The following is a 12,500-nucleotide window of genomic DNA, read 5'->3' as shown; positions in this document are numbered from 1 at the left end:
GAAGAGAGAGAAAGAGAGAGAGAGAGAGATCAGCAGAGGTAGACTCATCATCAGCATCAGCAGCAGCAGCAAACAGGAGCCACTAGCGTTCGCCGCCCCCTTCACTTCGGAATCTCTTCGCTCCGCGTCTCTCTCTTTTTTTCTCTCTTCCCCCCTCCTCCTCCTCTTCTTCATCTTCTTCTCCCACCTCCACCCTCTCCTCTTCTCTCCTCTTACCGCTGCACCTCTCCGTCTATCTATCTATCTCACCTTTGTTCTCCTCCAATCTACCATCCATCTCTTTATCTTTCTATCCATCCATCTATCTATCTATCCATCCTCCGCACCTTTTCTCCCGTGCCTCGGGCGGTCGATCGCGCAGCGTAGCACAGCGCTCCTCCAAGCATGAGCAGCAGCACCACGGCGGCGGCAGACTCTACCAAGATGGAGGGAGGCTTTTGGAGCAACTGGAAGTGCCAGGGTACCGTGGGTGTGTGGTTGCTACGCATGTTGGGCTGGGATGCTGGGTTGCTGGGATGTGGGGTGATGATGTGATGGGGATGCTGCTGGGATGTGGGTTGCCGGGGTGATGGGCTGCGATGTGGGGAGATGTGTTGTTGGGGATGCTGCTACGACGCTGCTGGGGGATGTGATGGGTGCTAGTGCTGCTTGCTGGTTGCTGGTTGCTACCGGTGGAAGTGGGTGGTGGTGGTGGTGGTGATGGATACAAAGGGGTGGGAATGGAAGGAATGGGAAAAAAGGAGAGGAGACAGAGCAGGGGGGCTGATGCGAAGAGAGAGAGAGAGAGAGAGAGAGAGAGAGAGAGAGAGAAAGAGGCAGGGAGTGAGGGAGGGAGATTTTAGGGGACTTGTGGGCTAGGGATGGGTGCCAGTGGGTGTTTGTCAGGGGGGTGGGAAGGGAAGGGAAGGGACCTGATGTGAAAAATGAGGCAGAGGGAGGGAGGGAGGGGGGTAAGGGAGGGGGGGGTTGCTGGTTGTCTGTGGGTGTGGGGGCAAGGGAAGAGCACATGTGTCTGGGCTGGGGCCCCCCCTACTGTCATGGCTTGAGATGCAGACAAAGAAAAAAAAAGAAGTGTCTCTCTCTACTGTGTACTGTGTACTGTGTGTGTCTTTTGTGTGTGTTGCACTGTACCTGTGTGTGTCATGGTGTGTTGTTGTGTTGGTGTTATGCAAATGGTTGCATGGCAAGAGGACACTATTAGGGTCTGAACGCAGGGTTTTTAACGTTAATGCATATGCATCTGTGCTTATGTGTGTGCGCGTTTGTGTGTGTGTGTGTGTGTGTGTGTGTGTGTGTGTGTGTGTGTGTGTGTGTGTGTGTGTGTGTGTGTGTGTGTGTGTGTGTGGCTATGCTATGTGTGTATGCGCCGTTTTTTTAGCATGTTGCACGGTGTCGTAAAGCAACACAGCCGTGACAGACAGATAAGCAGACCATTGGAGAGGATGCACAGGGAGGTCTTGGACACACCCTTTTCAGTCCTCTCCTCTCTTCTTCTCTCCTCTCTTCTTCTCTTCTCTTCTCTCCTCTCTTCTTCTCTCCTCTCTTCTTCTCTTCTCTTCCCTTCCCTCCTCTCCTCTCTTGGACGGAATTTATTTTTTCTACATCCTTTCAATCCTCTTCTCTCCTCTCCTCTCCTCTCCTCTTCTCTTCTCTTCTCTTCTCTTCTCTTCTCTTCTCTTCTCTTCTCTTCTCTTCTCTTCTCTTCTCTTCTCTTCTCTTCTCTTCTCTTCTCTTCTCTTGTCTCCTCTCCTCTCCTCTCTTGGTCAGTGTTTATTTTTTTCTACCTCCTTTCAATCCTATTCTCTCCTCTCGTTTAGTCTCCCGGGTCTGCATTTGCCTTTTCTATCCTCTCTCCCTCTCCCTCTCCCTCCCCCCACACCCCCACACCCCAACACCTCCATCTCCCTTCCAAAAAACAGAGGCTCCAATGCTGCGTAGGCGAGGCCTGGTGGATTTTTCTCGCAACAGTATTAGCAATGACAAGGCAGAAAAATAAGGAGCGTAGCGTAGCATAGCATAGTGTGCTGCCCTATAGTGTTGTGTGGCAGGTGTTTAACGATGCTAGCCAGCTTCTAGCTAACAGTGAGCTAGCTTCAATCCCCCCTCTGACTGCCCCTCCACCCCTTTGTGTCTGGCTGGCTGTCATGTTTATTGCCATGGCAATGGCTGGAAGGATGTGCGAGGAGCAAGAGAGAGATGGACGGATACAGATAGGGAGGGAGAGGAGGGGAATGGTTGGTGTTGGTGGGGCGTGGTTACCTTTTAGTAGGCAGTGCATTCTTGTTGTAGTGTGTGTGTTTGTGTGTGTGTGCGCACGTGTGTGTGCGTGCGTGTTTGTGTGTGTTTGTGTGTTTGTGTATGTGTGTGTGGGCAGCCTCTACTGCTGTGTATGTGTCTTTGTTCTGGCAGCGTTATGTGTGTGTGGGTGGGTGTGTGTGTGAGGGGGGGAGGGAGGATGTGTGTTTGTGAGTGTTCTGCCTGTGTGACATGGGTGTGTTTAAACGTATACAGAACACGTGGCCACAAGTTAGGGCTTGTGAGCAGCCGTAGTTGAATGGTTAGGGCATTGGACTGTAGATCACAGGGTTGCAGGTGCAATACCCATCCTTACCAAACCCTTCCTTCCTCCATGACTGAAGTGCCCTTGAGCAAGGCACCTATCCCCACACTGCTCCAGGGACTATAACCAATACCCTGTAGCCTAATATCTGTAAGTTGTTTTGGATAAAAACGTCATTGTGACACAGCACTCCACAGCACACAAGTGTTCACTGCACACAACGAAATCGCATTTTATGCCTCACCCACGCAAGGGGGCAGCCCCCAATGGCGCCCCAAGGGCGCAGTGCGGCGGGACAGTACCATGCTCAGGGTACCTCGGTCATGGAGGAGGATGGGGGAGAGCACTGGTTAATTACTCCACCCACCAACCTGGCCGGTTGGGAGGAGTCGAACTGGCAACCTTTGGGTTGGCGCCCTGACCGCCCTAACCGCTTACCCATGACCTGCTGGCGTGGTGATCTGGTGTCAAGCAAGCTATATATCTGTGTCCTCCTTGTCCCCATCTGCGCCTCACAAAGCCTCTCGTCCCGAATACTCTAGAACAGTGGTTCTCAAACTTTTTGTGTGAAGTACCACCTGAGAAAATATTGAGCTCTCCGAGTACCACCTTGACAACCAACATTAGAATATCGCAGTAAAGGCCTTCGTCCAGCATGATGAAAATGTGGACTACTGTAACGCAAACATCCCTGTTGGGTTGCCTCGATTGATTTTGAAAATGCAACTGTATCGGTAGGCTACCCGTCAGCGCTGGCTCAGTTTCACTTGTCATAATTTTCAGCCAACTGATTGCCAGGCACCAGCAATACAAACAGTGGTTATGATCATGCTGTTCTAGCTGATAATGCCTTCAAATCAATGCACATAAAATTATTCTTCCAAGTACCAACAGAGATGTCTCAAGTACCACCAGTGGTACGCGTACCACAGTTTGAGCACCACTGTTCTAGAATGTTCCACCAGGGAAGCACTGTGCCAGTAGGTCACTCGTGTCTAGCATGCCACAATACAGTATGTACTATACAGTATGTATGACTGACCGGTGATAGTGGTAAAATGGATTTATTTATTACAGTAAGAATGTAGTATGACAGTACACATCAGTGAATATGACTCGTAGACTGCATCAATGCCGGTAGTATAGTTTAGTAATACACAGTGATGGGCAAAAGTGGAATCATTTGTTACAATCCATGCCACATATTCGAAATGACCTGGTGTTTACCTGCCCAATTCAGCCAAGGTGATTGGCTGGTTGAATGATCTCCTGGTTGAATTGGACAGTTAAAACAAGGTCATTTGGAACATGTGGACCAAGATTGTAGCTAATGAATTCATCTTGTCCATCAGTGTGCATTACTATAGTACCTGCATTGATGCAGCCTATGAAGCAAATTCACTGATGTGTAGTTAGTATGTCTTGTACTACATACGTTATGTACTGTATTACTAACTATCCATACTACTGTACCTATAACTGCCAGTTATATCAGTCAAATATCAGTCTTATACGAGTGAAATGTGCTGGTGATGACAGAGTATCAATAGGTGATATTGTGAATGAGTGGATTGATGGATGGATGTACCACTTTTCTCACATGTGCTACGTCCAATGTGTGACGTCACAGCCGCACTTCAATCACTAACATTTATAACAAGACTAACAACAACAATCACTAACATTTATAAAGGTCTGGTGTGCAAGACTCTGGATTCTATCGTTTGGACAATGTTTGGTTTGTGTGTTTGGTGTTATTTTTGTGTTAGTAGTAGATGTGACATTTGTCGGGCACGTTTAATTGGAAGGTGTAATCTATGTCATCTTTATGTAGTGTAATAAAACGTTTGTATGTTACTTTTTCATGCCTATGCTAGGGGCACACAACAGGCTAAACGAGCGAGGCGAAGAGAGGCGAAATTCAATGTTCCATTCTGACAGCTCAATCGTCATCAGGTCCTTGCGGCGAATTAAATCGAATGAAACATATGTGTTCTTGATTTGATTGGCCGCCGCACGCGGAAATCATTAGCATACTATTAAACTTGGTTGAATAATTTCGCTTCGCTTCACCCCTGTTCGCTTACCTTGCCTCCATCATAAAAATGCATGCCGAAGTTTGCTTCGCTTGGCCAAATTGGCGTCTACGTGTGCCCCTAGCGTTACACTTAACCTTACATACTGTACATGCATAATGATTCTGGTACCATTTACTGTATGTCCTGTCAGACATACACCTGTAGCGATATTAGCACAGCATATTACAGTAAACCAACGGCGTCCTTGAAGCGGCTGTTTAACGGCCAAGTGCAGTGAGTGCTGTATCACCGCGCTCTATTGCAGGGCCATAAAACAGACACACATACAGCACAGAGTGAGAAAAAAAAGCTATGTATGCATTTTCTACTGCCAAAAAGGCCCTTAGAAAGTGTTCGCCTTACACAAGCTGATTTAATTCATAGCTAATGGTATGCGCTGCATAGGCTACAGCACAGTAGGCCAGCTGCAAAAGGACACCTTGTCTGTATCAGCAGCCTTGTGTCACACACAGGCACTTTGATCGAGTGTTCCAGAACGGGACACACCTCAGAAGTAAGACACACGCATACGCACACACACGTGCGCGCGCACACACACACAGACACACACTATCGCTCTCTCTCTCTCTCTCTCTCTCTCTCTCTCTCTCTCTCTCTCTCTCTCTCTCTCTCTCTCTCTCTCTCTCTCACACGCATGCGTGCGCTCGCACACACACACACACACACACACACACACACACACACACACACACACACACACACACACACACACGCACACACACAGGTACTGAGTAGGCAATGGCGCTGTCCTGTCAGCACTATCTTGATCTGGCCGGCCGTGCCGTGGGGAATGCAACAGCGTGGCGTGGTGGCCAAAGGGAGCGGCCATCTTGGCCCCCGTACTGCTGACTGCAAAGGGAGACCACGCCCCACCCGACCCTCGGTTAGAGCCAGAATGGACACTCAGTTTCATTCTCATAATCTGGGCTCTAAATTAACACCAGCCAACCTGCCAAATGCTGGTGAAATTTCTGGATGGCTGGTAGAAAAGATCAATTTACTAGCCACCTTGACTAGTGAATGTGTGAATGTGTGAATGCAGTGTTTCCCACAGAAATTTAGGAAACTATGGGGGCAGCCGGGATTTTTTTGAGGGGGGGGGGGGGGTGTGGTGTCTTTTCACGCCTGCCTTTTTTTGGGGGGGTGGGGCGGGTGTAGTACATTTATATATATATTTTAAAACAAATGCAGTACAGTGAATAATTTCTGTTTGCAACACAGTTTCATTCGTCCCTCATGCAGGGGTCTATGTCAAAATAGGAGCAGAGATAAGAATTTAACAGTACTGTGAAATTGTTAACGAATAGACAAAAAGGGTCTAAGAGGGTAGGCTATGCCTTTTCCCCACACACACACAGGCGTACACATTCTACATGAGGGGTGCTGGTCACAGGGCCAGTTTTTCAAAATTCCTCCCATTGAAAGGGCTGAACAACATATTACACATTTATGTCTATATTCACATTCATTTCTATATACAGCTCAATGTCTCCTCTGCCATGTCAATGAAGGCCTGTCACCTAACTCATTACAACTGTAAAACAAAGCCTGGGGAGTGTTAGTAAACTCATCCCAACTGTCCCTTCTCTGAAGGTTTTTTTTATTGCTCCCAAACCCAAGTTAACTACAACAACTTGACTAGGCTTTTGATCCCTCTGTCTTTCAAACACTTGTAGTTTTCTCTATAGGATGTATTTACTCCAGGAGGAAAATGCGAAGGAAATCGAAATTCAAATCGTTTTTAACAAAAACGGAAATCGTTCAAAAATAAATAAATAAATAAATAAAAAGTAAAAAAAAAAAAAAAAAAAAATTTTCTTTGGTAATGGCATAGTAATGTTGTCATGATGTAGTTAAGCTTTTACAGCAAATAGCGAATAGGATCAAGAGCAGTTCTGTCTGCATTAAAGGTCTGCCATACTGCAATGCACATTGTATAGTAACGAATTGGTGGTAGTGGATTGATTTAGTATGTTGCAAATTCCCCCACCCAATTTGTCTGTAGCTTTCTGCTGCTACTTACATGTACGTTTTTAGTATTACGGTCAGTGTCACAATTAAAAGGACATCTGCTATAACTGTAAATCAACAAAGCCATCAACTGAATGATTATGATTAGGTAGTATAGGCGTTATTCTTCAATACCAATGATGATGACAAGTGGGCTTTCATTCAGGCATAATCGCCTGATGGAGCTTTAGTGCAACCATTTGATCATACAGCTTTTCAAACGAATCAGCGAACCATTTTAGTGTGAGATTAGGTCAGGGAAGTGAGAGAGAGTGAGAGAAAAAGAGAGAGAGAGAGGAGAGAGAGAGAGAGATGTTCCCATTGCATCAAAACTGGATCAAGTCACCGGAGCCCTGCCCACTTGAAAGCGCAACAGGGAGAGAGAGAGAGAGAGAGAGAGAGAGAGAGAGAGAGAGAGAGAGAGATGGATGCATGGATGGTGGCAGATCCCCATCACTACACCTCTCACTAGGTCACAACATGCATTCGATACTGAGGTGACAGCCCCGTAGCCTCTTACTGCAGATGGGCCCTACATTGCTATAATTACTGAGAGGTTATTACAATTTTGATGAGAGTGACGTTGTAACATAGGCTTTGCTCACCAGCCAGCATCAAGCCCATGGTGACAGTCATGCTAGGCATGGCAAATTCATGGAAGAGGCAGTTCAATTAGCTTCACAGGAAATGAAAGCATTAAAAGCATGACAGATGGGAAAAGGATAATACGACAGATATGATAGAGCAGGGAACAAAGTAATAGAAGAATAGAGAAAAACAAGTCATTATGCTAAAATCAGTGGCACACACACACACACACACACACACACACACACACACACACACACACACGCACACACACACTGTGTTTCACCATTCCACCAAAACACAGTTGATAGGTTGTGGAGTGGTGGGTTAGCACCTCAACTAGGTGTGGTAGTGCGTAAGGAGTGAGCTAGTGAGTTCGGAGTTCATTAGCGAATGAGTGAGTGAGTAAGTGGGTGGGTCAGTGAGTGAGTGAGTGAGTGAGTGAGTGAGTGAGTGAGTGAGTGAGTGAGTGGGTGAGTGAGTGAGTGAGTGAGTGAGTGAGTGAGTGAGTGAGTGAGTGAGTGAGTGAGTGAGTGAGTGAGTGAGTGAGTGAGTGAGTGAGTGAGTGAGTGAGCTCATTGGTGAGCAGTGCCTACAGTGAGCTAGTTCAGTTTCAGTTTCAGTTTCCGTTGACTTTATTGGTACCTGTATGTAAAGTGTGTTTTACAGTTCAAGAGAGATATGGGTGTCTACACATGGAATCTAAAAACATATGTACCGTAACATGGAATCAAAAAACACATACACAAGAATAAATTGTAGGCTACAACATGCACACACATACAACCTGTACATGAAAAGGGTTAATTAGTAGATGTGTAAGTGGAGTAGAGTGTTTGTGTGAACTATTTATTGAGCAATGGAGCAAGGAGTGGCCCCATCTTTAGAGTTATCTAGTGGAGTGGAGGAAACAAGGACAAATTGAGTGATGCTTGGGACACATAGCAGGCGAAACGAGCGAGGCGAAGAGAGGCGAAATTCAGTGTTTCATTCTGACAGCTCAACTGCCATCAGGTCCTCGCGGCGAATCAAATCGAATGAAACATTTGTGTTGTTGATTTGATTGGCCGCCGCACGCGAAATTAGCTCCTCATTTGCATAATATTAAACTTGGTCGAATAATTTCGCTTCGCTTCGCGCTTGTTCGCTTCGCGCCTGTTCGCTTGCCTTCGCCTCCCTCATAGGAATGAATGGCGAAGTTCGCTTCCTGTGGTCAAATTTGTGTCTATGTGTCCCTAGCGTGAGCTAGTTAATGGCTGTCAGCTGACCTAATGTTACACAGGGGGACAGTAGGGCACCGAGAGACAATGCAAGAGCGTGAAACACGCGGGCAAAAAAGCTTGTAAATGAATTACGTATATTATTGCAAGTAGTGCATGTGCGCCATTTTGTGCGCGTTCTGTGGATTACTCTGTATGCTAAGCTTGAGCTAAATTGCAAGGTAGTGTTTTTTTGTTTTTTTGTGAAAATACCGAGGCACAGCAAATCAATACACAGGCACGTGCCCCTGTAAAATAGGTCTGGCGACGCCCCTGAGCTAGTTAGTGAATGAGCAATACAAGGTGTGGTTGAGTGTTCTAGTTATTGAATGATCAAGCAAGGAATGACCCTAGCTATGGATTGATCTACAGTCCTAAAGGACATGTTCAGTGAGTTAGTTAGTGAATGAGCAATACAAGATGTTGTGTTGAGTGAAGTAGTTTTTGAGTGATCAAGCAAGGAGTGGCCCTGACTGTAAAGGGATCTAGTGGAGTGAAGCAGAGTGGAGTGGAGTGGAGTGAGCAAGGAGTGGTCTGTCGGTGACTGAAGCCTGCTTGAGATAAAAACAGGGATCCTCTGGGAGTGTCTAACCCAGAACTGGTTGACGAGTGTGCCTCAGGCCACCAAAGCACGGCCTGACTCTGATGGTGGAGAGGATACAGCATGTAGTTCACCCATTTATAGGAGAGAAGCACCAAACCACCGAGTGTGGGTGTGCTGTATAATGTTGATAAAGTGCTAGGCTGCTGCAAAATGCTACGACACAGTGTAGGAGAGAGTAGATATTCTTTTTTAATCCTTGATTTCCTTTGTAATTAATACAGTCAGGATCTCTACTGATTTTGACACACTTGCTGTCCACCGAGTGGTTGAGTTCAGGTGTATTGTTGGAGCAGGACACTAGACTGATGTGGTCTTCAAGTTAAACTGTTAAATGCTATAGATCACACACAGTCTGGAATTCGGAAGACTGGACAGGTAGTAATTGTTGCAGCAGTGTTGCTCAGATACTGGATATTTAGGCCTGCATCATCATTGCTGGATTTTGTTGTAGGTTATTGAGGCATATTGAAATACTGTCGATGTACAGTATAGAGATTTTTGTTTGCTGGATGTTCACAGGCAAGAGGACCAGACAGAGTTTATGACGTATTGGATGGTGGTTGATGCGTTAGTGTAGCTTTAGAGATGTGTTGCCTGAATGATGCCTTAACCCATTTTGTCCTAAGCCTTTTTTGGGAAAAGGTGCACTCTGCCTAATAAATCCTAAATATCCTTTGAAGCACATACAAACATGAAATGAGTTACATAAAAAACTAGGACCCTAGTTTCGCCTTAGAATGTGTTCATCTAGTTTCGCCTTAGAATGTGTTCATTCAGCTCTAACTTACCCACATGTTTAATAAAGCAACTCAAATCTCAAGAACCTGAATGCAGTGTATATGTGGCTCCAGGACACAATGGGTTAAATTCTCATATAAGTGGAGTAAAGGATGTTTTTTAGCTTTCAAACACATGTCAGATGGCCAATGCTTGTGGTGTGTGGCATTCCTCGTGCTTATTTGATCTTAGTTCAAAGGCTTCCACCGGTGTGCATGAGACTTGAGACATGAAAGCACATTCTCTGCAGCCCCATCACTTCAGAGCTGGATGAGCAGCAGGCATTTGATTGGCCGAACTGGGTGTTGGTGATGCATCAGTGAGCTCAGCGATTGGCTGAGCTGGGTGTCTGTGATGCATCAGTGAGCTCAGTGATTGGCTGATCTGGGTGTCGGTGACGCATCTATGAGCTCATTTGCACCAGTGAACTGCAGAACAGCCAGGACTAGGCCCCAGTCTCTCCCACTGACCATTCACTTCAAACAGTGAAGTCACACTTTGTTTTTCTTCTTTTGTGTTTGTTCGTTGTCAGTCTTTCCCTTTCTCTGTCTTTTCTCTTTTCTTTCTTGCTTTTCTGTTCCATTATTTCTCCTTTATTACATTTTTTTCCTTCTTTATTTTTTACTTTCAGCCTTTGTCTTTATCTTTTTCATTTTTTCTTCATCCTATTCTTTTTCTGTTCTGCCCAGAGGCTGCAGAGATTACTCATGCCATTAGCAACACTGGCCCTGTCGTCATGTGCTTATGTCTATGCGTCACACTGTGTGTGTGTGTGTGTGTGTGTGCGTGGTTGTGTGTGTGTGTGTGTGTGTGTGTGTGTGTGTGTGTGCGTGGTTGTGTGTGTGGGTGTGTGTGTGTGTGTCAAATGGCAGTCAGATGTCTGAAGATGTGTCTGTCACAGCTCAGGTCAGTAATGAACAAGGTGCACTGTATATCCTCAGAGTATGATGATTGGTATCGCTTCAATTGGTTTGTGAAATGTCCTCTCGTTCAGTCCCATCCCTCTCCTTCCCCTCTTTCTCTCTCTCTCTCTCTCTCTCTCTCTCTCTCTCTCTCTCTCTCTCTCTCTCTCTCTCTCTCTCTCTCTCTCTCTCTCTCTCTGTTCTCAGTGCTCACAATAATCAGCTGATTGTGATAACATTCATGGCTTGACACCTTGACGAGCAGTTTTAAGTGCAGCACCATTACTGTTATGGTAGCAGTTCAGAAAGTTTATGGGCATCCTACTTTATGGGCTTTCACAACTGTGAAGGATGATACTTCTAGGTCTGGTCAAGATGTGATGTTTCGAATCTGATTTCAGAATCTCAGGGCTTTAGAGGGGTTAGGGGTCAAACATACCAAAGCCGAACGGAACGGTCGCGGGACGAACGCTGTCTTTCTGCCGGTGTGTTTTTCTCTGCCTTTCACTCTGACAGCGTCGGCATGCGCGGCCAGTCCTGTTCAAAACCCCCCCACAGCCAAAACTAGCGTGCTACTTTGCCATTCATTTGAATAGGTCACCGGCGTGGAAAATACGCTCGAGTTCTATTTTCCAAATAAAAAAAAAAAAGCTCCCATGCCGCCGATGCCCGACTACCACCGGTTGGTGTGTAAGGACAGATATGTTTCAATGTATTTTCACCGACACCGGTAAAAATCGCGGCCGTTCCGCAACGCTTTACCGCCCTAGTATGTAAGACCCCTTAGAGGGTTTAACCCGCATCTATGAAATGCCTATATGCTGCTGGTCGAAGCTGAATTTAATCAGACCACTCCTTCCACTCCCTTTTACCTGGCTACCAGCAGGACCAATGGCAGAGCTAATCTAGTTCTGTATAGCCTGATCATCATAGACTTTCAAATCTCTTCGACACTTGGTCTGACCAAGAGCATAACAATTAACATTTTCCAAGCGGGATGGTTGATATGACTCCATTGGTTTGCTACTGGTTGTTTGCTTCCTGACAAAGTGGGAGGAGGTCACGATGACCTGACCAGAAGCAACACTGAAGGTGTTGTATCACTAGGAGGGCGCGGCCTGTCTAAGTTCTGTATGTCTTCGCCTTCAATCCACCTCCTTGAGCTGTTGGAAATGCTAGAATTTTTTTGGCTTCCATTCTGAGGGGATTCTAAATTTGAGGAGGTATCCAGCTTTGTCAGACTGACTTGCTCAAAAATATTGATGGAATGTTGAATTCGTAGGTGGTCCAGGAGACAGATGCTAAAGAAAATTGGGATGCTACCACCTTGACTTGGTCCCCTGAAAAGATAAAGATTTAATGTTGTGAATTGTAGCAAAGGGGAGTAGAGTTGCTCAGCTGGGAATCGAACCCAGACCTGCTGTGGTAGTACTCCGGGGCTCTGACCACTACACCAAAGAGCCTGGCTCATTGGTTTATTAGTCAGAACACACCCACAACCCTAGTGATGGTCACTCCATCACATGAATGTGATTTCGAAATTTGCTTAACCAAAAAATATATACTTTTAACCCCCCACCACCTTCACTAACAAAAATTCTGCGAGAAACACTGTACTATGCAATACTGCAGTGAGTGATTGATGATCATGTTTAGAGGGTGTTGGGCTGCATTTTTTGGCCTTTTGGGGGAGACAGTGGT

General features: G+C 46.0%; 1 protein-coding gene across 3 annotated transcripts in view; it reads left to right on the top strand.

The window, feature by feature from the left end:
• The window catches only part of LOC134469352 (reticulon-1-A-like), a 57,046-nt gene that overhangs the window by 30,835 nt on the left and 13,711 nt on the right, over positions 1 to 12,500 (top strand). Inside the window, exon 1 of one of the 3 annotated variants that reach the window (XM_063223562.1) lies at positions 1 to 460. This exon is cut by the window's left edge and continues 631 nt beyond it. The exons of 1 other annotated variant lie outside the window; for it this stretch is intronic. In XM_063223562.1, coding sequence (XP_063079632.1) covers positions 385 to 460 — 76 coding nt within the window. In that variant the 5' untranslated portion in view covers positions 1 to 384. Of the gene's footprint in view, positions 470 to 12,500 lie in introns of all 3 variants that reach the window. One more of the 3 variants, XM_063223561.1, reaches the window with a different exon arrangement.

Source organism: Engraulis encrasicolus, chromosome 18 (genome assembly GCF_034702125.1).
Source record: "Engraulis encrasicolus isolate BLACKSEA-1 chromosome 18, IST_EnEncr_1.0, whole genome shotgun sequence".
Classification (NCBI taxonomy): Eukaryota; Metazoa; Chordata; class Actinopteri; order Clupeiformes; family Engraulidae; genus Engraulis; species Engraulis encrasicolus.
This window is presented reverse-complemented; position numbering and strand designations above follow the sequence as displayed.